The sequence below is a fragment of the Macaca thibetana genome, chromosome 12 (assembly GCF_024542745.1).
Source record: "Macaca thibetana thibetana isolate TM-01 chromosome 12, ASM2454274v1, whole genome shotgun sequence".
NCBI classification, from domain to species: domain Eukaryota; kingdom Metazoa; phylum Chordata; class Mammalia; order Primates; family Cercopithecidae; genus Macaca; species Macaca thibetana.
This window is the reverse complement of record NC_065589.1, coordinates 68,516,103-68,543,878: the sequence shown is the minus strand read 5'-3', so window position 1 is coordinate 68,543,878 and position 27,776 is coordinate 68,516,103. Positions and strand designations below refer to the sequence as shown.

Sequence of the window (27,776 nt, the reverse complement as noted above, 5' to 3'; positions counted from 1 at the left end):
AAAAAAAAGAAAAAGAAAAAGAAAAGGAAGGAGATAAGTACCTTTTTTAGCTCCTGGTGGGGCTTCATACATGAAATTAAGGCCATTCTTTACACGTTCATCTCCCATAAGCAATCTAAGTGAAACAAGACAAAGTTAACGATCTTATGTAGGACAAAAAAAAAAAATTATAGAATAATCCACTCCCCACGAAAAAACCTAAGGGAATTAAGATGAAATATTTTTGTTAGAAACAGAGTTCCAAAACTTTACTCCACTAACTAGATTACATCCAAATGGAAATTAAACAGTGCTGCCTCTTTAGTAACTGGTTATAAGCTCTGAGACTTTCTTACTACCCGAGAGACCCTAGCCATCTTAACAAAAAAGAGGAAAAATAATATGGTTATTTTTCTTACAGGATTTTCTCAAACCCTGAAATGCTGTGGAAATTATGACAACTTTGAAATCCCATATGCCATCACAAATTTACAATTAAGTTAAATAATGCCAACACCTTTTCTTAATTGTAAGGGATCAAATGGTTTTGTTTTTTCCCAACAAAAAAAGAAAAGGCAAAGGGATCAGTTCTGGAAAAAATGAGTCTCTCAGGGATTTCTTTAGGAAGTCAAATCCAACCAGGGCTTGTAAGAGTCACAGTAAATGAGAAAATAAAATTCTTTCATGAGGCCAGTGAAAAAATAATAATTTAAAGAAAGTCTATGGCTGGGCACAGTGGCTCACACTTGTAATCCCAGCACATTGGGAGGCCGAAGCAAGTGGATCACCTGAGGTCAGGAGTTTGAGACCAGCCTGGTCAACATGGAGAAACCCCATCTCTACCAAAAATACAAAAAATAGCCAGGCGTAGTGGTGTGTACCTGTAATCCCAGCTACTCAGGAGGCTGAGGCAGGAGAATCACTTGAACCTGGGAGGCAGAAGTTGCAGTGAGCCGAGATCGTGCCACTGCATTCCAGCCTGGGTGACAGAGCCGGGCTCTGTCTCAAAAACAACAACAGCAGCAAAAAAGTCTACACATGCCAATTAATATGATGGACTCAGTGTCTGGTGCATGACAAAAATCACATTATTTATAGTTCTGTTTTAACACTGAAAGTTCCCTGTTTGAGCTCTGTTTAAAAAAAGATACGCTAGGTTTTTTAGAACAAAAAGCTCTGTAATGAATGGAATGACTGGTTGAGTCAAAGTTTTAATTCATAAGATCCAAGTAAAAATAATAAAGAAGGAGGCTAAAGAGTGAACATAATTTTTCCTTATATTTGGAAAAGACAATCACAAAGGATATATGACATGATTATAATTCCTCTCCTTATATCCACTGGATTCTATAAAGACCTATAAAAAAGAAGCAAAAGGCCACAGGGATCTACATCCAATAGATGTAGATACAGACAGAGTGATATTCAGCAATAAAAGGGATTGAAATACTGATATATACAATACCAAGGGTCAACTTCAAAAGCATTACGCTATGTGAAAGAAGCCAGTCACAAAAGACCACATGACATATGATCTAATTTATAGAACATGTCCAGAATAGGCAAATCTATAGAGACAGCAAGGAAATTAGTGGCTGCTCAGCACTGAGAGGTAGAAGGGGGACAAGGCAGGGGAATGAGAAGTGACTGCTAATAGATAGAAGATTTCTTTTTTGGATAATGTAAATGTTCTGAAATTAGATTACAGTGATGGCTCCAAAAGTCTAAATATACTTAAAAACAACAAACACTTTAAACAGGTGTATAAGTTATATCTTAAATTCACATCATTAAAAATATCAAAATTAGCCCGGCGCAGTGGCTCACGTCTGTAATGCCAGCACTTTGGGAGGCTGAGGCGGGTGGATCTTGAGGTCAGGAGTTCGAGACCAGCTTGGCCAACATAGTGAAACTATGTCTCTACTAAAAATACAAAAATTAGCTGGGCGTGGTGGCAGGTGCCTGTAGTCCCAGCCACTCGGGAGGCTGAAGCAGGAGAATCGCTTGAACCTGGGGGGCAGAGGTTGCAGTGAGCCAAGATCCCGCCACTGCACTCCGGGCTGGGCGATAGAGTGAGACTCCATCTCAAAATAAATAAATAAATAAATAAATAAATAAAATCAAAATCAAATACACTGAAAGCCAAGCTCAGCATCACTAGTTATTAGGGAAATGCAAATCAAAATCACAATGAGATATCACCTTGCACCTACTGGATGGCTATCTTCTGGAAAAAAAAAAAGGAAAATAACAAATGCTAGAGAGGATATAGAGAAACTGACACCCAAGTCCATTACTAGTAGGAAATGTAAAATGGTGCAGTCACTGTGACAACCAGTTTCGTGGTTCCTCAAAACGCTAAATATAAACCTACCATGTGATCCAGCAATTACACTCCTAGGTATATATCCAAAGGAACTAAACACAAGGACTTGACCAGGTATTTCTATGCCAACATTTATAGCAGCATTATTCACAATAGCCAAAAGATGGAAGTAACCCAAGACTCAAACAGATGGATAAACAAAATGTAGTATGTACATACAAAGGAGAATTATTCAGCCATAAAAAGGAATACAGTGCTGATACATATTACAATATATATGAACCTTGGGACACATTATGCTAAGTGAAACAAGCCAGACACAAAGGAACAAATATATGATTCCATTTATATGAGGTATTTAGAATAGGCAAATTCATAGACAAAGAAAGTAGAATGGTGGTTGCCCCGGGCTGTGGGCCAAGGGGAATAGGGAATTATTCTTTAATGGTTTAATGGTTACAAAGTTTCTGTTGGAGATAGTGAAAAAGTTTTGGAAATGATGATGGTTCACCACACTGAATTTAAGGGTACACTGAATTGCACACTGAATTGCACACTTAAAATGGTAAATTTTATAAAATACGTATTTTACAAAAAAACCCACAGACAAACCATTTCATTTATATGTGTATTTTTTAATTTATTTCTCTCTCTTTCTTTCCTTGTTTCTTTTTGTTTTTTAGAGACAAAGTCTCACTATGTTGCCCAGGCTGGTCTCAAACTCCTGGACTCAAGCAATCCTGCCCCAAAGTGTTGGGATTATAGGCATGAGCCATCGTGCCCAGCCCAATTCATTTATATTGAAACAAAAATAATAATAAAACCCAAACTAAAAGATTGTTTCCCACATTATGCAAAATTCAACAAGTATATAAAGTAAAAGGTATGGGTATAATATTGGTATTTTTGTTTTAACCTCAACTAAAAACTTACATAGTTTTTTTGACATCCCATAAATCTTTGTATTTACCTAGACAGAATAATAAATGTGATTTTCAGCTGGGCATGGTGGCTCATGCCTGTAATCCCAGCACTTTGGGAGGCCAAGACAGGAGGATTGCTTGAGTCCAGGAGTTCAAGATCAGACTGAGCAACACAGTGAGTGAGAGATCCTGTCTCTACAAAAAATAAAAAATTAGCCAGGTGTGGTGGTGTATGCCTGTAGTTCCAGCTACTCAGGAGGCTGAAGCAAGAGGATCGCTTGAACCCAGAAGTTTGAGGCTGCAGTGAGATATAATTGCACCACCGCACTCCAGCCTGGGCAACAGAGCGAGACCTTCCTCTCAAAAAAATTTTTTTTCATCTTAAGAAAAAAGTATAAAGTGACTAAAGTGATTGATACAATAAACATTAAGAAATCTCTAGGACAGTAAAAACTTAAAAGAGAAACAACAGATTACTGAAGAATGAAATTGGCTATCAAAAACAGCACTTTTGAAAGATGAAGAAATATTGAGTACCTACTCCATGCATGGTAATAAGTGATATTATAGGGACCTACTGGCAAATGACCAATTACTCATAAATTTGCACTCAAATGACCAAACCTAGAAGTAATAACATCTTAGTGGCAATGAACACACTTAGTGCTCAGATCCTGGTTTCTAAATATCATTCACCAATGAAAGGAACCTGGGTGCCTTGGAAAACTGGTTGATTCCAGTGTTGCATCAGGGAAAATAAAAGACAAGTCTGACCATCTCATGGGACCAGAAGCAGCATTAAAAAAAAAAAAAAACAAAACAGGGTTGGTGCATGTTAAATGGATATAAGAGCCAACCTAACGAAGCTCTCAATCGCCCAAACTGAAACTACTAGAGCAAGAAAATAAGTAACAATGGTATTATATTATAATCCAAAGAATTAAATAAACAGCCATGAGTCCATATTGATAGAAAATAAACAACTAGATAAGGGAAATTCTTCCTTACAGAGGAACTCAAATTAATAAATGTAGAAGGAATGATAGAAATAGAAAATAACCATTAGAACATCACAGAAATAAATAATTGATGCAGGCAAGATCTACTGATGAATACCAAAATTAGGCAAAAGTCCAAGGAGAAACAGGGTATTTGCAGGGCTTCAAATATTAATTAAAAGGGAAAATAGTAACTTTTTTTAAAGATAAAGAATAAACATGAATACTGTGATCTGTTTCAAACCTAGTTTTCCACCTCCAGTCTGTTTTTATCCCTCTAACTCAACAATTGTTTCCTGAACACCCTCTCTATTTTCCAATATGTTTCTACTATTAATAATATAAAAATTAGGTTTTTATATTTGTTTATTTGTTTGTTATATATTTGTTTGTTTATTTGAGACAGAGTTTCGCTCTTGTTGCCCAGGCTGGAGTGCAATGGCGTGATCTTGGCTCACCGCAACTTCTGCCTCCCAGGTTCAAGCGATTCTCCTGCCTCAGCCTCCCGCGTAGCTGGGATTACAGGCATGCGCTACCACGCTTGGCTAATTTTGTATTTCTTAGTAGAAATGGGGTTTCTCCATGTTGGTCAGGCTCGTATCGAACTCCCGAACTCAGGTCATCTGCCCGCCTTGACCTCCCAAAGTGCTGGGATTACAGGCATGAGCCACCGCGCCCAACCAAATTAGGGTTTTTAAACAGTGATGCTATTGACATTTTGGACTAGATAGTTCTTTGTTGTGTGGAGCTGTCCTGTGCTTTGTAAGCTGTTTTGCGGCATCCATAGTCTTCACCCACTAGATGTTGATAGCAGCCCAGTCCACAGTTGTGACAATCAAAACATTATCAAAACAATGTCTCCAAACATTGCCACATGTTCCCTGGGCAGGGTTGGGGGAGTGAGGGGTGTGTGCAAAAAATGATGCTCAGTTGAGAACCACCTATCTAAATCCTTATCATTCTTCAGATTTCAGCTTAAATGTCACCTCGTCCATAAAGTCTTCCATTATCCTAAATGGAATTATTCTTTCCTATACTAACATGCTGTATTTTCAAAAGCAGTGTATGCTTTTAATATATCAGTTATTATATTTGGCCTTGAACTATATGTATGTATCTCTTACTAGGGTTTCTTAAGGGTAGAGAGAAACTACACTTCACACACTTTTATAGGTACCTATAATAACACTTATTGCCATGCATGGAATAGGTACTCAATAAAAGTTAATAAGATTAAACAAAATTAGCGAGAAAGCTATTTAACTTTTATTTCTTTAACTTTCCTCTCAATATATTATATTTTAAAAAGTATTAATAGTTTAGTATTACTTTGCTAAATTCTATATTTTGATTGAAAACTGAACTTCATGGACAATTTACCAAAACACCACTATTCAGTTGCTTGATTAACCAAGAGAAACAAGTTTCAGTGTTAAATCTGCATATATAACACAATAGCTAAAGGCAGGTACCATGTTGGAAGACACCAATTAAGAACCCTAGCCACGATACAGCTTTTAACAGAACAATGACAGGCATGTCAAATAAAGTCACTTTACTTTTCCTCTTGAAAGTGTCCTGCATATCTTTTCATTTGAGTGTGTTAAAGAAATAAGTTTGTAAGAGGTCTCAGCAGTTCAAGTGTAGACATGATTGTTCTTCTAAGCTTTGCCTAATTTGAGACTTGCTCAAAGACTATATATGAGTCACATGAATCTATATTTTACATGAATTATGGGTAAAGCCGGAAAAAGTGGCCATCTACAGGTATGAGAGTAAAAGAGATAGCCCTCAGGGAAAGAAAAGAATCCTATAGTTGGGTATTTGATCCCAAAAAGCTGACTTAATATATCATTCAGTAGGAAATTATTCCCATGAAATTGATAATTCTAGATATACTGGCATAACAGAATTTCTTACCTATTATCATATGATTCTTGTTCTTTAAGATATTGCTGCATCAATTCTTCTTGTTTCTTCTTATCATATGATATTTTCTGTTCTGCCATCCATACCTAGATTAGTGAAGTAAAAATGCAAATTAAATTGTTGGATTTAAATTGTTAAACAAAGTTTGCTTTTCTTGTATAATAAAATATGAAATGCAATTGCTTAAAGCAGGAGTGCCCAATCTTTTGGCTTCCCTGGGCCACAGAAAACACACCAATACACAGTGGGAGAAGAATTGTCTTGGGCCACACAAAATACACTAACGATAGCCAATGAGCTAAAAAAAAAAAAGAGGGCAAAAAAATCTCATAATGTTTTAAGAAAGTTTACAAATTTGTGTTGGGCGGCATTCAAAGCTGTCCTGGGCCACATGCCACCCACAGGCCAAGAGCTGGATAAGCTTGGCTGAAAGTTTATAACATAATCCAATTGGGCTGTAATCACATCATTACAAATTAACACCTGAAAAACTGGAAGTGCCTTGATACGAGTTCTTTTTATTTTTGAGACGGAGTCTGGCTATCACCCAGGCTGGAGTGCAATGGCACAATCTCGGCTAACTGCAACCTCCGCTTCCCAGGTTCAAGTGATTTTCCTGCCTCAGCCTCAGAGGTAGCTGGGATTACAGGAGCCCACCACCACACCAAACTAATTTTTTTGTATTTTTAGTAGAGAAGGGGTTTCGCTATGTTGGCCAGGCTGGTCTTGAACTCCTGACGTCAGGCAATCTGCCTGCCTCAGCCTCCCCAAGTGCTGGGATTACAGGCGAAAGTCACAGTGGACTGGGCAAGTTTTGGTTTTTAAAAGCTGTATTTATAGTTTAAATTATGTAACTATATTCATAGGTAGTTAATGTTACACATTTCTTACATATCCTTCCGAGATGTTCTAATATATGTATATGCAAAAGAACATATACAACATTCTTCTTATATAAATGGTAACATACTTTACGCGAACACACACACGCACACAAAATATGTATGAAATAAAATTATATACCATGGAGATCTGGTATTGTTTGGCTGTGTCACCACCCAAATCTCATCTTGAATCGTAGTTCCCATAATCCCCATGTGTCATGGGAGGGACTCGGTGGGATGTAATTGAATAATGGGGGCGGTTACACTCCATGCTGTTCTCATGATAGTAAGTGAGTTCTCACGAGGTCTGATGGTTTTATAAGAGGTTTTTCCCCTTGCTTAGCACTTCTCCTCACTGCTACCATGTGAAGACGGACATGTTTGCTTCCCCTTCTGCCATGAATGTAAGTTTCCTGAGGCCTCCCCAGCCCTGCAGAACCATGAGTCAATTAAACCTCTTTCCTTTATAAATTACTCAGTCTTGGTTATTTCTTCACAGCAGCGGTAAGAATTGACTAATACAGTAAATTGGTATAGTAGAGTGGAGTGCTGCTAAAAGGATACCTGAAAATATGGAAGCGACTTTAGAATTGGGTAACAGGCAGAGGTTGGAACAGGAAAATGTGGGAAACTTTGGAATTTCCTAGAGAATTGGAGGGCTCAGAAAACAGGAAGATGTGGGAAAGTATGGAACTTCCTAGGGACTTGTTGAATGGCTTTAACCAAAATGCTGATAGTGATACGGACAATGAAGTCCAGGATGAGGTGGTCTCAGATGGAGATGGGAAACCTTTTCAGAAGTGGAGTAAAAGTCACTCTTGCTATGCAAAGAAATTGGTGGCATTTTGCCCCTGCCCCACAGATCTGTGGAACTTTGAACTTGAGAGAGATGATTTATGGCATCCAGTAGAAGAAACTTCTAAGCAGTAAGGCATTCAAGAGAAAGCACAGCATAAAATTCTGGAAATTCTGCAGCCTGACAACACAACAGAAAAGAAAACCCTATTTTCTGGGGAGAAATTCAAGCCGGCTGCAGAAATTTGCATAAATAATGAGAAGCTGAATGTTAATCACCAAGACAAGGGAAAATGTCTCCAGGGTATGTCAGAGACCTTCACGGCAGCCCCTCCCATCACAGGCCTGGAGGCCTAGGAGAAAGAAAAAAGTGGTTTCCTGGGCTGAGTCCAGCCTCCCACCTGCTGTGTACAGCCTTTGGACTTGTGCCCTGCATTCCAGCCACTCCAGCTATGGCCATTGCTTCAGAGAATGCAAGCCCCAAACCTTGGCAGCTTCCATGTGATGTTGGACCTGCAGGTGCGCAGAAGGCAAGAATTGAGGTTTGGTAACCTCTGCCTAGATTTCAGAAGATGTATGGAAACACCTGGATGTCTAGGCAGATGTTTGCTGCAGGGGTGGAACCCTCATGGAGAACCTCTACTAGGGCAGTGGGGAAGGGAAATGTGGGGTCGAAGCCCTCACACAGAGTCCCTACTGAGGTACTATCTAGTGGAGCTGTGAGAAGAGGACCACTGTCCTCCAGACCCCAGTATAGTAGATCCACCAACTTGCACCATGTACCTGGAAAAGCCACAGACACTCAACACCAGCCCATGAAAGCATCCAGGAGCAGGGCTATACCCTGCAAAGCCACAGGGGCAGAGCTGCCCAAGGCTGTGGGAGCCTAGCTATTGCATCAGCGCACCCTGGATATGAGACATGAAGTCAAAGGAGATACTTTTGGAACTTTATGGTTTAATGACTGCCCTATTGGATTTTGGACTGGCATGGGGCCTGTAGCACCTTTGTTTTGTCCAAATTGTCCCATTGGGAATGAGTGTATTTACCCAATGCCTGTATTCCTGTTGTATCCAGGAAGTCACTAACTTGCTTTTGATTTTACAGGCTCACAGGTGGAAGAGACTTGCCTTGTCTTACATGAGACTTTGGACTTAGACTTTTGAGTTAATGCTGGAATGAGTTAAGATTTTGGTGGACTGTTGGAAGGGCATGATTGTGTTTTGAAATGTGAGGATATGAGATCTGGAAGGGGCTGGGGTGGAATGATACGGTTTGGCTGTGTCCCCACCCAAATCTCATCTTGAATTGTAGTTCCCATAATCCCCGCGTATCATGGCAGGGACCCAATGAGAGGTACCTGAATCATAGGGGCAGTTACCTCCATGGTGTTTTTGTGACAGTGAGTGAGTTCTCACGAAATCTGATGGACAAAACCATCAGAAAAGGAGCTTTTCCTCTTTTGCTCAGCATTTTTCCTTGCTGACACCATGTGAAGAAAGACGTGTTTGCTTCCCCTTCTGCCATGATTTTAAGTTTCCTGAGGCATCCCCAGCCCTGCAGAACTGTGAGTCAATTAAACTTCTTTCCTTATAAATTACCCAGTCTCAGGTAATAGCAGCATGAGAACAGACTAATACTAATACAAGACTAACACAGATCAGTAAACAAATGCTTTCTTCTTTTGGGTGGTAAAGTTGCATATTTTTCTATTGTGGGATTATACCATAATTTATAATTTATTTAAGTAGCCTCCTACTGTATAAATGGACACTTAAGAAATTTCCAATATTTTGCTATTAAAACTTTGCCGCAAGAACTCAATACACAGGTAATTTCACACACATTTGGCAGGGTTTTGAAAAGGATCAAGGCATTGCCAAGGAAAAAAACAGGGCAAGATATTACTGGCAGTGGGAACGACTCAGGCAAAGGCCCAAAGATGTAGAATAGAACTAAGTAGTTCAACATTACTAATGTATAAAATCTGAGGTTGGGCCGAGGTGGGCAGATCACCTTAAGTCAGGAGTTCGAGACCAGCCTGGCCAACATGGTGAAACCCCATCTCTAGTAAAAATACAAAAAGTAGCCAGGCATGGTGGTGTGTATTTGCAATCCCAGCTACTTGGGATGCTGAGGCAGAAGAATCACCTGAGCCCGGGAGGTGGAGGCTTCAGTGAGCTGAGACTGAGTCACTGCACTCCAGCCTGGACAATAGAGTGAGCCTCCATCTCAAAATCAGTCAACCAATCAAATAATCGATCAATCAATCTAAAGTGGGAGAATAGTAGGGGAGAGAAGGAGAAAAAAATGGAGTGAGATTACTTGGGCTCAATCCTGTAACATTTTAATAAGGGGCTGAAAGAGATCAGATTTGTGCTTTAAAAAAAGACGATTCTATCAAAATAACTTACATCCATACAATAGAATATTATTTAGCAATAAAAAGGAATAAAGTGCTGATACATGCCATCCCATGTATAAACTTCAAAAACATTATGGTGAGAGTAGCCAGTCACAGAAGACCACAGATTGCATGATTCCATTTAAATGAATTTCCAGAATAGGCAAATCCACTAACAGAAAGTAGATTAGTGCTTGCCTAGGGCTGCAGAGAGGGAGGAGAGTTAAGGAGAAATGGGAGTGACTAACAGGTATGGGGGTTTCTTTATATTTTTTGAGACACGGTGTCTCACTCTGTCACCCAGGCTGGAGTATAGTAGCGCAATCTTGGCTCACTGCAACCTCTGCCTCCGGGGTTCATGTGATTCTCCTACCTCAGCCTCCCGAGTAGCTGGGATTACAAGCGCCTGCTACCATGCCCAGCTGATTTTTGTATTTTCAGTAGAGACAGGGTTTCACCATGATGGCCAGACTGTCTCGAATTCCTGACCTTGGGTGATCCAACCACCTCAGCCACCCAAAGTGCAGAGATTACAGGCATGAGCCGCCGTGCCCGGCGGGGGTTTCTTTTTGGGGTGATGACAAAGTTCTAAAATTGTTTGTGGTAATGATTACTTAACTCCATGAATATATTTTAAAAACCACTAAATTGTACATTTTACATGTGTGTTTATATGATATGTAAATTTATCTCAGCAGAGCTGTTAAAATGAAAAATGACTATTCTGAGGGCTGTGTAATGAATGGATTTGAGAGGATTCAAGATTGGAGGCAGTAGAACCACTTAGGAAATGCAACAATATAGGTGAAAAATGATGAGGGTCTAAATTAAGACACAGGCAGTAGTGACAGAGAGGAAAGACGGATTCAAGATATATTTGGAAGGTAAGACCAATAGCATTCAGTGATTGACTAGATAAAGGAGTGATGGGAAAAGGGATGAATCCTGAGCTTCTGGTTTGGGTAATAGGATGAAGGATTATTTTACTATCTATATTTCTACCCATATGAGATAGCAAGTATAAAAAGGGCAGATTTGGGGTAAAAAAAACTTTTATTTCAGATATGTTGAGTTTGAGGTGCCTATAGGACATCAAGACGTAAATGTCTAGATAGCTGTCTGGAGCCACATCAAAGTTAAGAAGAGAAAACTGGGACTGCAGATCTGAGTCATGAGTAAACAGGTTAGTTAAAACGGGCTAGTTGGATGTGATTGCTTGGGGCAAGGATACTAAGCAAGCAAGAAGTGGGCCAAGGATGAAACTTTGGGGAACACTTATATTTTAGGAGCAGGCTAAAAATAAAGATCCAGTGAAGTTGATGGAAAAAGAAGTCTACTAATAGAGCGGGAAAACTAGAAGAGAGTAGTTACTACAGCTAAGGGAAGAGAGACTTTCACAAAAAAAGGAGTTTACAGTGGTGCTATTGTCAATAGCCGGTTTGTAAAGTGTTTGCCAGTTCACAAGAAGACAAATAAGGAGCTTGGACCACAATGTAAATTAACTGCTTCCTTCATTAACAATATCAAGAAAAAAAAAAAGAACAGCTGAACTAAAACAGTGTATCCTGTGACATAAATGACTGAGGCAGCGCATAACAATACATAACAGAGTGTCCAGCAGATGTATAGCATTCACTCTTATTTCTGGTGAACAAATGAGACCTTAAAACCTACCAGACTCTTTGTAAGCTTGGGAAACTGAAAACGAACAAGGAAAAAAAGAACCTACTGGACTTTAATAAACCCAACATGCTTAATTTTACAATTAGAATTTTCTTTCTTTCTTTTTAAATATAGATGGGGGTCTCACTTTGTTGCCCATGCTGGTCTTGAATTCCTGGCCTCTCAAAGTGTTGGGATTATAGGTATGAGCCACCATACCTGGCCCTTAAAATTTTCATGGTGGAACTCTTTTGCACTCTTTGATCAAACTCCTTTGTTTCTTCCACTTCTATTTCTTAAAAACAAACAAACAAACTTTACTGGAGTATGACATATAAAAAGTTGTACATATTTAATGTATACAACCTGAGTTTGGTGACAAGTATATCCCTGAGAAACCATCACCACAATCCAGACTATAAACATATCCATCATCTCCAAAAGTTTCCTCCTACCCGAATACATTTTTCTATTTATCTTCATTTAATATAGTTCCTCTATCCTTAGTTAATTAAGAATGTTAGAGGTTACCCCCTCTCCCCATAAAGTATTAACTATCTAGAAAGGTCTGCTAATGAAAAACATTTCATTCTTCTCCACTATCCTGGGAAAAGTATAAAACAGATCACAAAGGCCAACAGTATTTGGTACATTTTACTTAACACTTTACACGGATGAGAAGAATGTAGGTTCTAAGCCTATAACTGCTTTACTGAATTTCTCATAGGGGATTTGCAAAAGTTATTCTCCGTGGATTTCTTTTTTCTTGTAAGAAAGCTGATTCAATGACTTTTATAACGCTAAATGTCAAAAGTTCCAGTAAAAAATTATGATTTCTCGGGTATATTTGTCTCTAAATATAAACAGCAACTAAGCAAGCAACTGAATTCCATCTAATCTCTTCATTCTTGTAAAACTAGTAATAGCTGACCCCCTGAGTATGCAGAGAAAGGAAACGTCTGTGTTTGCTGTCAACAGTTATTGAGCCAACCAAATACAAGAAACCTCTCCCTCCCACAGTTGCAACCACGCAAACACAAACTGGTGCGGCGGAAAAAATCACTAGGTTAATCGGGTGTTCCAGATTCTAGTTCTGGTACAACATTTAACTAGCTGTGTAACTCTTGGCAAATTTGTTTCCTCATTTATAAAATAAGGAGATGGGGCTGGATGATTACCAAAGAGCTTTCAAGGTGTATCTGCGTTATTAAAATTTCATGGGGGAGTTACTAAGAAAAAATGTTTAATAAGGCTCCTTAGGAAGGTAACAGTGAAAAAAAGTTGAGAATCACTGGTCTAGAAGTGAGAGTATATAGCAATATCTCATCACCTCAACTGGTTCTAAAAACAAATAAAAGCTTAGTTATTTTCACAACTTTCTACATAGGGGCAATCAACATTTTATTGAGCACCTCCTCTCTGTAGCGAACAGTGATAGATGCCTACGTTGTTTGAAATCCTTTATCTCCACTATTTCACTTAATCCTCACAATTAAGCCAATCACCCTTAATTTACAGATTAGGAGACTGAGGGTCAGATATTACAAATATTTTGTGCAAGGTCTTAAGGCTAAAAGTGACTGCTCGAATAACTAGAATCCAGATTTGACTCCAAAGCCGATTCTTTCTAATTCACTCTTCTGCTTTTCATTACTATGATATTCACCAAGGTATTACACCTGGTAGACCTGTAATTACGTAAAACACTAAACTTCAACGAGGTCATTAAAAAGACACTAGATTATTGGGTAAAATTTTTAAAGATCTATCTTAAATAAACGTGGAGACTTCTTTGTACAGAAAAGTAGAGTTCAGAAGCCGTGATCCCTGGGATCCGAAAAGACAAAAAACCAGAATCAGCTGAGGGAAGTACTGAGGAATTTTGACATTAGTCTTCAGATATTATGGATTTACATTCCGGGCGACAAAGATTCTCTAGGCCGCCGGTCTCCTCGCTGTTGCAGAATAAACGCTGAGGATCCCCTGCGTCAGCGAGCTGCTCAGCAGAGAAAGGCGAGACTACGAGGCTTTAGGCCTAGAGAAGCGGGGCTGTCCTACGGACCTCAGAGACATCACCACTTTCACTTCCAGCACCTCAGGGAAGGCAGTCTCCGTGGGCCTGATCCCTCCCCGGGTCTCTTTACTCACTTTTTTGATGTTGGATTTGGAGGCAGGATGAAAGTCTTTCTTACACATGAAGTTGGCGAAGGATTTCCCCATCTTGGAACTGGAGCTAGGGAAAGCAGCACCTAGATCTGTAAGTAACGTAAACAAACTCAGTCTCCTAACCGGAACTGCTTTTCCAGCGGCAGGGGGAACTTCCGAGGTCAAAGGTAACAGCTTCCGGCAACTGATGCCTACACTGGCCAATCCTCCCTCCGTCCACCTGTCACTCCGGGTAGTTTGGAGGCCAGGTGAGGGGCGTGCACGGGGGAGGGGCGTGCATAGTTGAGACAGAAACCGGGAAGACCCTACTGTGGGGCGGTACTGCTTAACCGAGGGGCTCCAGAGCCCAGCTGCGCTGGCTGCGATTTGAGCGCCCAGGGCCGGGGTGCGGGGTGGACCGCGGCGGCCCTTCGACCAAAGGTGCTTGAAGCTCGAGCCCATTACTTTCTGTGAACTCTGACTCGAGCTGCAAAAACTTTTCTGCACTGTTTTTCTCATCTCTGTTATGGAGATAATAATTCCTGCCCTAACTGTAGTATGTTTGCGAGAATCCAACGATATGTTTCTGAAAGCGCCCGCTGAACTAAGCGCGTGAAATAGAATGAGACAGCTTTGCAAGAACGGAGGCCCTTGCCCCAGCTGTACGGTGCTGGCGCCGAAAGACGTTCAATAAAGACTTACTGAATGACGAATACACGTCAGGAGTTAGTAAAATCTCTCAAGGCTTCACCTCCTCAGTGGGCTAGGTGCCATTCTAACCAGGCGGCAAGTTTCCTTAGCTTTCCCTACCACCCCAGTTAGGCAGCTCAGATTACCTATTGCAGCTTGATGGACCTTGGGACTCCAGGTTTTTGAGTGGACGTGGCTGCTTCTGCAGCAGGTGACCCACCAACCAAGCTCTCTATCAGGGTAATGTTAAGAATAAACTTACGCCGGGCGCGGTAGCTCACGCCTGTAATCCCAGCACTTTGGGAGGCCGAGGTGGGTGGATCACCTGACGTCAGGAGTTCGTAGACCAGCCTGGCCAACGTGGTGAAAACCCGTCTCTACTCTAAATTAGCCGGGTGTGGTGGCACGCGCCCCTGTAATCTGAGCTACTCGGGAGGCTGAAGCAGGAGAATCACTTGAACCCGGGAGGCGGAGGTTGCAGTGAGCCGAGATTGCACCATTGCACTCAGCCTGGGCAACAAGAGTTAAACTGTCAGGAAAAAAAAAAAAAGAATAAGACTTTATGAGAAATTTTCTCTCTTACCAAATAACAACAACAGCTTTCACGTGAATATCTAGTATGTTCTATGCACTGTGCAAAACACTTTACATGTTGCCTTATTAAGTTCTAACAGCCCATCAAACAGTGTCTTTTTTATTTTACTGGTGAGGCAGAAGGCATAGGGAAGAGAGAGATTAAATAGTCTGCCGAAATTATATAGTGATGGAACTAACTATAAAACACAAATAGAAGGAGATCCAGGACATAAGGATTGAAACACAGAAAGAAAATAACAGAAGCCATCAAGACATCAGACTTCTCACTAGGAGAACAGGAAAACCCTTAGGAGTTTCAGGCTGACGTTTTTCTTTACTCATTTTGTTTTCTTTTTAAGGAAACATTTATTATATTTAAATTTTGTTTTTAAATTGCTAGCATCTGCCTGTGTAAAGCCATTCTAAGGTTTTGTCATTATTAAAGGAAAGAAGGAAACTCTGTAAAACAATGTGTCCATTCTGGCAGCGAAATAAGGATCTTTAGGTGTTCTATTATAAGTGAAGATCTAAGATTTTCCAAATTACAACTGAAGAGGTAACCTAGATATTAAAGTATATAATTGCGATTTATAAATTAAATATGTGAACTTTCTTCTAGAAATGCCAACAATTTGAAATTATATTGACATATTTTTGTCTGAATCAATGAGTCTGTTTCAAAATTTCAGTCTCATCAGAATTATAATCTGTGTGTATTATTTCCCAGCTCAAATAAGACCCCTTCTTCCTTCCCTTGAGGAAGCATGGGCACATAAGATTTTTTTCCATAAGACAAGTTCCAGCAATGAGAATACAAAGATTAGTAAGACATACTCCCAGCCCTCAAGGATCTCATTGTCCAGTAAAGGGACTTATATATACACAAATGTAGTAGAATCTAGCCTTTACAACAGTAGAGCTAGGTACAGGGATTTCCAAATGTGGAAATGGTGAAAGGAAATTCAGGGAAGACTTTAGGAGAGAAAGATCTTAGAGAATAAATGTGAACTATAAACTGTAAGAAGGTAGTTTTCATTGCCATTTTCTCATTGAGTTGTAGTACAAGATTGAGTCCCAAGTCATAGTCTTATTGATTTTTAGGCTATAGTATACAAAATGTAAAACTTTAATGAACAACCAAGAATGGTCACTCATGCCTGTAATCCCAGGGCTTTGGGAGGCAGAAGAGGGAGGATCTTCTGAGCCCAGGGGTTCCAGGCTGCAGTGAGCCCTGATTGTATAACTGCACTCCAGCCTGGGTGAAAAAGCTAGACCCTGTCTCCAAAAAATAAAAATTAAAAAATCAAAGCTTTAATGAACATACTTAATTAAATATGGCAATAATATCCTTTGGTCATTGAGTAAAATTGTTTGTTTTTATATACTTAAAGGTGTTTTTTTTTTTAATTTTAAAACATCTGTATAATTTTTAGTTTAAAAAATGGAACCTTTTTCCTGTGACACGTTCGTGGCATTACCTCCAGCAACAGTCGATAACAGGATTATTTTTGGAAAAAATTCAGATAGACTCTGTGATGAAGTACAAGAGGTAGTTTATTTTCCTGCTGCAGTTCATAATAACCTGGGAGAACATCTTAAGGTAGGTGAAATAAATGTTTTGTTAGCAATATCATAAAGTTATTTTAAAAATATCATAAAGTTATTTCTATAAATAGGAACTTGGAAGAAACTATAAAAGTTAAAATTGAGGAATTTACATTTGAAAAATAAATGAGTCAGAAATAAACCGTAATCTTTTATTTCAGTGATTTGGAGGAAGTTGAAATAATAATAAAATTATCCATTCTTTGAATAAATATTTGAATGCTCTCCATATGCAAGCATGTTAGATAGGGCAAGAGATTTAAAGTCAGCTGTCAAGACTCTGACTATTCCAGGAGCTTAGAGTCTAGTATAGGAATAAGATGTGTATGCATTATACCCCATTATAAAACTGGGTGGTTTAAATGCTAAATTTAAGTAAGAGTAGCATGCTGTGGCAGCAGAAGAGAAGGAACATTTAATGCGGCTTGGAGTTAGCTGGAATTTGATGGACAAAAAGGATTCTGATTCTGAATTGGTATAGGTTCTTCTTGATGTAGAATAGGAAAGTCATCCCAGACTCTGGAAATGACAGTTTTATGACACATCAAAAAAGGTTTTTTAGGCCCTATGTTAACACTATCAATATACATTTTATGCAGTCACTTGGTAGTATACACATTAATTAAAGGATCCTTTAAAAACTTATTTTAAAAACCCATTTAATGTGGAACTTAAAATGAGAGCTTCAAATTATGCTATTGTTGCTAATTCATACTTTTTAGATTTTATTTTATTGATATTCTAATATTAAAACATATTAAATATTAGACTGTTTTCTGTATCCTATGTCATATTTTTTTCTTTTGCTAAGACCACTTATTCATCTGTGATGCCATTTCCACTTTATTTCTTCAGATATAAATCTAGCCTGTCCTGTAAACCAGTGGTTCTCATTCTTTTCATTGCTGTGGACATACCTAATAGATGACTTCAAAATGTGATGTGAGATTCCTATGACAAAACTCTTGTATTTGAAGGCTACCAGATGGGTACTTATATCACTAATTAAGAAACACTGGATATTGAGATTGAGAACTACTTCCTTAAGCTTCAACTCACACATCTACAAAAATGTTTCAAGATATTACGGCTAGAGACCATCTTTCTCCTGAGCTTCAGTAGCACCTTGTCTTCACTTCATGACCCTAATACTTTATACTTTATTTTATCTTAATTAATGTACCAGTTTTAGTTTCTCAAAAGTGAGATCTTTATCTGATTCATCTTTGTAACTACCATATCTCTTGGCAGAATGTTTTATAATAGGAAATGCTCAGCAAATATTTGAATGAATAAATACTTTAGGGTTATTCTGGATATGTTTTAAGGGTAATGCTTTTATTATTGAAAATTTCAATTTACTTATATTTCCTTTATCTCTTTCATAACAGTCTTGTCTTCTGACTGATTTTTTTAAATTCTGGATTTTGATAACTTTTCTGGTTTTGTGGTTCTTGCTATGACTTTTTTTTTTTTTTTTTTTTTTTACAGTGTACGTATATAGAAATTGATCAAGTTCCTGAAACGTATGCTGTTGTCCTGAGTCGCCCAGCATGGTTGTGGGGGGCAGAAATGGGAGCCAATGAGCATGGAGTTTGCATTGGGAATGAAGCTGTATGGGGAAGAGAAGAAGTTTGTGACGAAGAAGCACTATTAGGAATGGATCTTGTCAGGTTATTTTTTGTTACGTTTCATGCTATAGACCTTTTCTAATTCGTAATTTTTGTGTAACTCTTACTTGTTTTCTTTTCCTATTTTTGAGGGGGCTTTGATACTTTGCAGTTTGTGTCAAAATGTTTTAAAGTACCGGCATGCAATTTCATGACTCTCAGTTTTGTTTGGTTTTTTAAATTAATTAATTTTTGGTTTTTTGAGATGAGATCTCACTGTGTCATGCAGGCTGGAGTATAATGGTGTGATCATGGCTCACTATGGCCTTGAATTACTGAGCTCAAGCAATCATCCCACCTGAGTCACCCAAGTAGCTTGGATCAAAGGCACATGCCACCACACCTGGCTAATTTTTAATTAAAAAAAAATTTTTTTTCAGAGACTAGGGTCTTGCTATGTTGCTTACACTTGTCTTGAACTCCTGGCCTCTAGTCATTCTCCTGCCTCAGCTCCTGAGTAGCTGGGATTACAGGCACAGGCACCATGCCCAGCTTTCAGATATTATTATTTGGGAGAAGGGAAGAAGTAGGAAATTATGATTCATTGGAAGTGCCTAACATATTTTAATCACACCTTAACTAATTCTCACAATAACCTCATGGGCTATCGGGCTCATTTTACAAAAGAGATATCTGAGGTTCAGAGATAAAGTAACTTGACAGTGAATTACCAACTTCAAATTTGATAGGTTTGTTTGACTCTAGAAACTTTGTTTCCATGATTCCAAACTGACTGCAGAAGGAAAAATTTTAAAGTTAGATGTCATTTCATCTGTTAACTTGGAAGAAATTTTACTTGGAGAAATCTAAAAAATCTCATGAGCATGAAATTATTTAAGAAAAATAATGGAAATTTATTTTAATCTGAGAACTTTATATTTTTGTTTTAGACTTGGCCTTGAAAGAGCTGATACAGCTGAAAAAGCCCTCAATGTCATTGTTGACTTATTAGAAAAATATGGCCAGGGTGGAAATTGCACAGAGGGTAGGATGGTATTTAGCTATCACAACAGTTTCCTAATAGCTGATAGGAATGAAGCCTGGATTCTGGAGACTGCAGGGAAGTACTGGGCAGCAGAAAAAGTACAAGGTATGGACAACTTTTTGTGATTTAACTTGTTTTTGCAATTAATAAAATATACCCTTACCTGTAGATACTGCATTTAAATGCTTCCAAGATTAATAATCTAGTATAATGAAGGGTTGAACTGTAAGGGAAATTTAAAAATTTGAAAGAACAATGGAAAAAGTGCCATAAAGAGCTTTCTTGAAAAATATAAAAAGGTAGCATTACCTCTGGGAATATGAATTTCATATAACCTGTATATACTTTCTTTGCTGCAGCTCTTGGCCGTTTCATCGTACTTTTTCACTTTAATAATCCCGTACAATTTCTTCCCCATTAAACTTTGGGCTGCACTCCAAAATCTTATTTTAGTGTGGAGGTGAGGAAATGAGAGTGGGGTTAAAGACAGGTGTTTGTGAGTTGGTGGTTGGAAAAGCTATGTTGATACAATAGTAAAACACAGAAGTTTGATATCTTTGAATAAAACATTATTTAATTGTTTTAGAATGCTTTGATTTTTCATTCTCATTTCCTTTGTGATCATATATTCCTCTAAATTTTCAAGTGAGGAAAGCCAGAGATGTAAAGTGATTTAAGGTGGTAAATGAAAGACCTAGAATTTAAATATTTTTATCTTGAATCTCGTCACTAGAACATAGCCTTATGTTTAAGCATAATCATGTCCATCTTGGGTATTTAACTCCTGGACTCCTAGTTTACTAGAGAGATAAGATACACGTGTGAAAATGTTAAATGGTGCATGAATGATACAGACACATAGATGCTCTGAACATTTAGAGAACAGAAAGGTTATTATTGTGAGCTAGAGGAGTTCAGAAAGGCTTCATGAAGGTAGCCTTGAACTTTGGAGGATTTGGTTGTTATTTTTCAAAACAGATCATTACCAGTTGTTTTGATGGACATTTTGTCTTATGTTTTGCATATATGTTTATTAATATATAACATTGTAGTTAGAAGTTTTCTTTTTGTGATAATTGGCTTGATAATACCATTGAGCACTTTTATTTTATTAAATGTGCTACATGCAAGAGAGAAATTAATAAATACATTTTGCTGAAAAAGCCCCACCTGGCCATCTAAAATGAACACCTTCATTGGGTCTCATTGTCTAGCTGTAGATTAACTTAGCCAACTGGTTTCTCTTTCTATTACTAACTAAGCCCAATAACTAAATTGTTAAATGACAGGGAATTATTTATTAGATGGAAAATTATTGGCTGGGCATGGTGGCTCATGCCTATAATCCCAGCACTTTGGGCGGCTGAGGCAGGAGGATCACTTCAGCCCAGGAGTGTGAGACCAGCTTGGGCAATATAGTGAGACCTCAATTCCACAAAAAATACAAAAATTAACTGAGTGTGGTGACGTGTACCTATAGTTCCAGCTACTCAAGAGTCTGAGGTGGGGAGGATAGCTTGAACCCAGGAGGTCGAGGCTGCAGTAAGTAGTGGCACAATGTAGACATTATGGACATGTCACAGTGCTGCAGAGATTTTGTTTATGGCCAGTTTTGGAGCCTGTTTATGGCCAGATTTTGGGGGGCTTGCTCCCAACAGGTGTGGCTATAAAAGGGCAACATGAGGGATCCCTGTGGTGATGGAAGTATTCTTCATCTTGACTATAGCAATACCAATATTCTGGTTGTGATGTTATACTACAGTTTGGCAAGATGTTACCATTGGGGGAAACTGGGTGAAGGGTACACAGTATCTCTCAGTATTATTTTTTTATAACTGCATGTGAATCTATAATTATCTCAAAATAAGTTTAATTTTAAAAATAATTCATTTATCTTTTTAAATATGTAATAGATGCCCATGGCACAAAATTTAGAAGTCTATATTTACGTTTACATAGTGAGTAGGCATCATAATATACAGATACGTGCTTTATGTTAAATATGACTTTTCTTCTTTCTCCTCTTCTTTGAAAATAGAGGGAGTTCGTAATATTTCTAATCAGCTTTCCATAACAACCAAGATAGACCGGGAACACCCAGACATGAGAAACTATGCTAAGCGGAAAGGTTGGTGGGATGGTAAAAAGGAGTTTGATTTTGCTGCAGCATATTCCTATCTTGACACAGCCAAGATGATGACTTCATCAGGCAGATACTGTGAAGGCTACAAGCTTCTAAAGAAGCACAAAGGTAATTTTATCATATAAATAATATTAGGATGACAAACTATATTTTGTGTAGATGTAATATGGGAATGACAAAATCTATTTTGGAGAATTATAATTAGTAAAAAGATTGTTCTATTAAAATGAAAACTATTTATTTATCATAAAGCTATTTTTTGAGATAAGTATTATACGATTGTGAAAGGGTCATGATTCTTTTGAAGGTAAAGTTCAGATTTTCCATGCTCAGATGCATTTTTTCAGTTCTTATTAATATTCTTAAAACAAAATTGAGATTACTTTTCTTCTGAGAATTCACTGCAACCTGGAGACAGGCTTCTTTGACTATTGCTGCTGCTGCTGTTATTTATTTTTGGGTAGTACTCTTATCGATTATTTTCTTATATATAGAATTTCTGGCCAGAAGACAAACTGAGCAGATATACAAATTCCCTCTTTCCACTCCAAAACTTGAGAAATGTTGGATAAAACATTTAAACATTAAAGACATATATAGCTAAGTTCAAATACAAGAAGAGAAAATCACCAGGTACCAAAAATGAAGAGAGGGCCCACACAATCCTCCTCATCTCCGTGTCAGTTGGGGGATTCTGGACCAGATATACACCTTAGACGCTAGAGTGTTAACATCCATGAGAATGTATGTGTATAATTGAAAAAGATCAACATTTGGGGAACAGGAACTGGACTCCTTATTAAGGCTACGAGTCTGAAAAATGCTAGTCCACTCCCTACCCAGAGTTTAGGATGGAGTTGAGCTGCCTGCTGCTCCAGGATGTGGATCAATACAGTTTCTTGTAAGAGATTGAACTCTGAGCCATATTTATTTTGGGAGCTCACCTGGAGTTAGCTGGTGAGAAACAAACACTGGTTTATAACCAGTAAACCAGACAAGATCCCAGCATACCTGTATTTCTATACCCATTATATGAATATTTGATATGACAAATATTTATATTTTACTCAAATTTCCTATCCAAATGGGAAATCTGCTATAATGAATCTACATGTATTTGCCATTGAAAATATTTGTTACATGGGGGTTCAGGTGAAGATGTAACTTCTACGACTATTAGGATAGTTTCTACTGTTATGTCCTGAAGTTCATTCATCTTTTCTTCTGCATTTAATCTGCTATTAATCTCATCTAGTAATATTTTAATTTGTTATTATAATTTTAATCTCTACAAGTTCCATTGGTTCTTTCTGTATAACTCCCATTTCTCTATTCTTTACTTTCAAGTTTTAAAAAAATCCTTAAGCATGTTTAGCATCTTTATAATAATAATTATAAAGAGTGGCTGGACGCCGTGGCTCATGCATGTAATCCCAGCACTTTGGAAGGCCAAGGAGGGCAGTTCATTTGAGGTCAGGAGTTCGGGACCAGCCTGGCCAATATGGTGAAACCCCGTCTCTACTAAAAATACAAAAATTAGCCAGGTGTGGTGCAGGCATCTGTAATCCCAGCTACTTGGGAGGTGGAGCAGGAGAATCGCTTGAACCCAGGAGGTGGAGGTTGTAGTGAGCCGAGATTGCACCACTGCACTCCAGCCTGGGCAGCGGAGCCAGACTCTGTCTCAAAAAATTTTTAAAAATTAAAAATTAAATAATTAGAGTATAGTTCATTAACATTTAATGGAGGCTGGTTCTGGTTGCAGGTAAGATGGAATAAGTAAACTCTACTCTGTCTCTCTCTCTCTGAATATAACTGAAAATCTGGAAAGAATGCATGGAGCAGCTTTCTGAGGAGTCTTAAAAGTAAAAAGGAGCAGTCAGCAGGGCAAAAAAAGCAGAGTCAAAGCAGGAATGATCCAGGAGTGAGTTTCATGGTTGTGGTTGTTGTTGTTGTTTTTCTCATTTCATCCAGCCTAGTGTTAAACAGCATGAATCCCAGACCTATGTACTGGGTGTCAACAGAAAGAGCTCCAAGAGATACCTTCTTTTTCTTGTCTGAGGAGAGGGAAGGTGGACACCAACAAGACACAGCATGGGAGAAATCTCCTGGGAATTTTTATTTAATTAAATTCATTAATTTTTTTTGCTGCTTGCTTTCTGTCTCATCCCAGCTCCCAGGCAAACTCCAGTTCTGAATCTGCAATCTTGTGATGGTTATGTGATGATGGTAGCAGCTGCTGGGAGGCATCTAAACTCTAAGGGAAGGGAATTCTCTCCCACTAGAGGAATTGTGGTCCAAAGACCATAGGAGAAGTTCTGTTGCTTTTTGCCCTCTCTCTGTTTTCCTGCCTCTTGGCCTCAGAGGCAGACCCAGATGTGGGACGCAGTTGGGCAAAGAAGGGAGACCACCAAGGCTCTGTTGTTCTAGCTAGAGGACCTGGAAGGGGGATCCCTGGAAGCCAGAATGTTAGGGAGAATTGAGAAGCAGAGGTAGCTCAAGAAAGAAATCCCATGAAGTTGTATAAAAATACCTGGGCCTACCCTAAGCTGTACATAGGTGTATCTGACCCTAAATAGCATACCAAAGCCTTTGAGAGCTAACCTATAGAGTAGACAACTGCTCAGTTTCCATACTGGCCACTGGATAGCGCTCTTTTAGGACAGTAAAAGAGCACTGCAGAAAGGTTTTGTAAACAACTGACATGGGAATCTAGCCCACAGAAGATGGCTCAAAACTATGATTAGACATACAGTAACATGGAGGAAATGAACCAGTTCCTTGAAAGCTACAAACCACCAAACTCACCTAAGAACAAATAGATAATTCTTGTTTTAGCACATACTTTAGTTGGTTGTACTCAGCCTGCAAATTCTCTCTCCTGGTTGGCAACTCAAATTTCAGTTTAGCTCTTTTATCCTTAGCTGAGCTGTTTGCCGTCTGCCCCACACATGCTTAATCAGCAATCAGATGGAGATTTGGGCAGTTCTTTTACACAGAATTTGGGGGTTCTCTCTCTCTGACTCTCTTTTATGTGATTGCCCCCTCACTTTCTTTTCTTTTCTTTTTTTTTTTATGTTTTTGAGACCGAGTTTTGCTCTGTCACCCAGGCTGGAGTGTAGTGGTACGATCTCAGCTCACTCTGGGACTACAGGCGCATGCCACCATGCCCGGCTAATATTTGTATTTTTAGTAGAGATGGGGTTTCACCATATTGGTCAGGCTGGTCTCGAACTCCTGACCTCAGGTGATCCACCCTCCTAGGCCTCCCAAAGTGCTGGGATTACAGGCGTGAGTCACCGCACCCAGCCTGCCCCCTCCCTTTCTACTGCTTGTGGTTGAGGTCTGGTTCTTCAGGCCAGAAACACCAAGGTTTTCTATTGCAGCCTGCATAGAATGACACAGCATTGACCATGGGCTTCCCTCAAGCTAAAGCCATAACAAAAATAAACTTACCCTATGCTTCATTCTGTCTCCCAACTTTCACCTTTCCTCCAGAATGTTACTTCGGTTGTTAATTGTAAAGAGCCTTCAGGTAGTTGTTTTTCTGTATTTTGTCCCAAGTTGATAGTTATCTGCAGGACGGTTGACCTGATAGGAGCTCACTTAGCCACACTGAAAGTAGAACTCCTTCCCATGTCATTTAATATTCTATGATATTACTTTACTTATAAAAATTAATATATTCATATGATTCAAAATTCAAAAGTACACAAGATTATACAATGAAGTCTCTCTTTCCTACCCTGTCCCGATATATTCAGTTTTTTTTCCCATATGTAGTTCCTTATGTGTTCTTCCAGAGATGATATATGCTTAATGAAACAAATATGTAATTTTTCTTTTTTTACAGAAATGATAGTATGCTATTCATGCTATTTACACTTTTCTCCACATAACTTTAGTTAGCAATATACAGTGTAGACGGGTTAGCAATATATAATGTAGATCATTCTGTTTCAATATATACAGAACAGAACAATCTCTTTTTTTTTTGAGATGGAGTCTCACACTATTGCCCAGGCTGGAGTGCCCTGGTGCAATCTCAACTCACTGCAAGCTCTGCCTCCTGGGTTCACGCCACTCTCCTGCCTCAGCCTCCCGAGTAGTTGGGACTACAGGCGCCCACCACTGCGCCCTGCTAATTTTTTGTATTTTTAGTAGAGATGGGGTTTCACCGTGGTCTCAATCTCCTGACCTCATGATCCGCCCGCCTCGGCCTCCCAAAGTGCTGGGATTACAGGCGTGAGCCACTGCACCGGGCCAAGCCCCATGCCCAGCCCCATGACTATTTTCTAAAAATGAGTTTGTAGAAGTAGAATGTCAAGTCAAAGCTTATGCACATTTGAAGGTTTTTGAAACACATTGTTAAATGACCACCAGAAAAGTTACATAAATTTAAATTACTGCCAACAATATTTGAGTACCCATTTTCTAACATGCTTATCAATAGAGGGTTTTTTCAACCTTTATAAATTTTGTAGGCAAAATGGCATGTAAATATATACACCTACTATGTACCCACAAAGAGAAAAAAGAAAAAAATGGCATGTTATAATTTTAATTTTTTTTTAGTGAAATTAGATATATTCTTACATTTACTGAAAATTTGTAATTACTTTGTAAGTTGTTTATTAATGTATCCTTTTCCCATTTTCATATTGGGTTATTATTAACTCTTAAAAAATAACTTCCAATGTATTTTTTTCCTTTGCTTCTGAATAATTCCAGCAAAGTAAGTTTTATTTAGATTACTGAGTGGCAGATAGTTGCTAAAAGGGTCATGCTACTAATAAAAAATGTGACGAATATACCCTCCTTCACTTGAAGGATAAAATGTTTCTGTTAAAAAAAAAAAGTGTTTTGAGACAGTGTCTCGATCTGATACTCAGGTTGGAGTGCAGTGGCGTGATCTCAGATCACTGCAACCTCTGCCTCCTGGGTTCAAGCGATTCTCGTGCCTCAACCTCCCGAGTTGCTGGGATTCCAGGTGTGCACCACCATGCTAGGCTAATTTTTGTATTTTTTTGTAGAGCTAGGATTTTACCATGTTGCTCAGGGTGGTGTCGAATTCCTGGGCTCAAACCATCTGCCCACCTTGACCTATCAAAGTGCTGGGATTACAGGTGCGAGTCCTTGTGCCTGGCTGGTAAATGGTTCTATAAAGTAGTCAGAAAGCAACTACTCTGAGATGGATCAGTCAGTGATAGATATTTGCTTCTCATGTATTCATTAAACAAATTATATGCTAATTATTATGAGGGTGTGGCCAAAACATTAAGGAATTGATTACAGCAGTACAGGATGGCTTGGTCTGGGGTCCAGGGCCACCAAGCAAGGTTGTGGAGAATCATGCCCTGCACAAGGGGGCAAGTGGGGCTGAAATCCAGCCCCACTGTCTGCCCCAAAGAAGAGGCTCCTTTCTCTAATTTTCATAAAGGTTAGCCAGCCCAGAAATGGCAGTGGTGGCATGGAGATGGAGCAAAGTGGACAGATTTGGCATATACTTTGGTGGCAGAATGGACAGGACTTAATTAATTGGAGTGAAGGTTAGAGAGAGAGAGAGATGTCACAAATGAATACCAGGTTTCTGCTGGGAACCAGTGAACAGTTGGAAATGCCATTTGTAGAGATAGGCTAGATGGAAGATTTGAGGGTAGAGAGTGTAGTTTTCCATTTTAGAAGAATCAACTCCTCTGAGATAATAACCTAACCATCCCAGAGGGATGATTTGCATCTCCCTTTGTCTGAGAGGACAACTCATCCTCTTCCCTTCCTGGGTTTAGAACTTTACCCAAAAGGTGGTGGTGATTGAGGGTGCAGCGTGGGGTAGGAGTAGTCTCAGGAGGTAGGCACTCCTATCCACTTGAAATTCAAGATATTAACTCAAACCTGTAGCAAAAATAGAGTATGATTGCAGTGAGCCGAGATCGCGCCACTGCACTGCAGCCAGGGGGACAGAGCAAGACTCCGTCTCAAAAAAAAAAAAATGATTCTAGAATAAAGCTGATGCTGTTGGATATTTTCAGTCTTTAATTGATAGGTACACAAGAAGTGGTGAAGGA

General features: G+C 38.9%; 1 protein-coding gene and 1 long non-coding RNA gene across 5 annotated transcripts in view; one reads left to right on the top strand and one right to left on the bottom strand.

The window, feature by feature from the left end:
* Positions 1-17: 17 nt before the first annotated feature.
* LOC126932715 (uncharacterized) lies at positions 18-14,210 on the bottom strand. Its single transcript, XR_007718285.1, has 3 exons — positions 14,049-14,210; positions 6,147-6,241; positions 18-115 (listed from the first exon to the last, which is right to left on the bottom strand). It is a non-coding gene; the product is annotated as an uncharacterized LOC126932715 (long non-coding RNA).
* Positions 14,211-14,219: 9 nt separating this feature from the next.
* The window catches only part of SCRN3 (secernin 3), a 31,113-nt gene continuing 17,556 nt past the window's right edge, over positions 14,220-27,776 (top strand). For 3 of the 4 annotated variants that reach the window (XR_007718280.1, XM_050751795.1, XM_050751796.1), the window contains exons 1-5: positions 14,220-14,314; positions 16,745-16,911; positions 18,408-18,589; positions 19,477-19,676; positions 21,610-21,822. Coding sequence is in view for 3 of the 4 variants with exons in the window: in XM_050751795.1 (XP_050607752.1) it covers positions 16,753-16,911; positions 18,408-18,589; positions 19,477-19,676; positions 21,610-21,822 (754 nt within the window). In the remaining variant the exon portion in view is untranslated. The remainder of the gene's footprint in view (positions 14,315-16,744; positions 16,912-18,407; positions 18,590-19,476; positions 19,677-21,609; positions 21,823-27,776) is intronic. The other variant, XM_050751797.1, reaches the window with a different exon arrangement.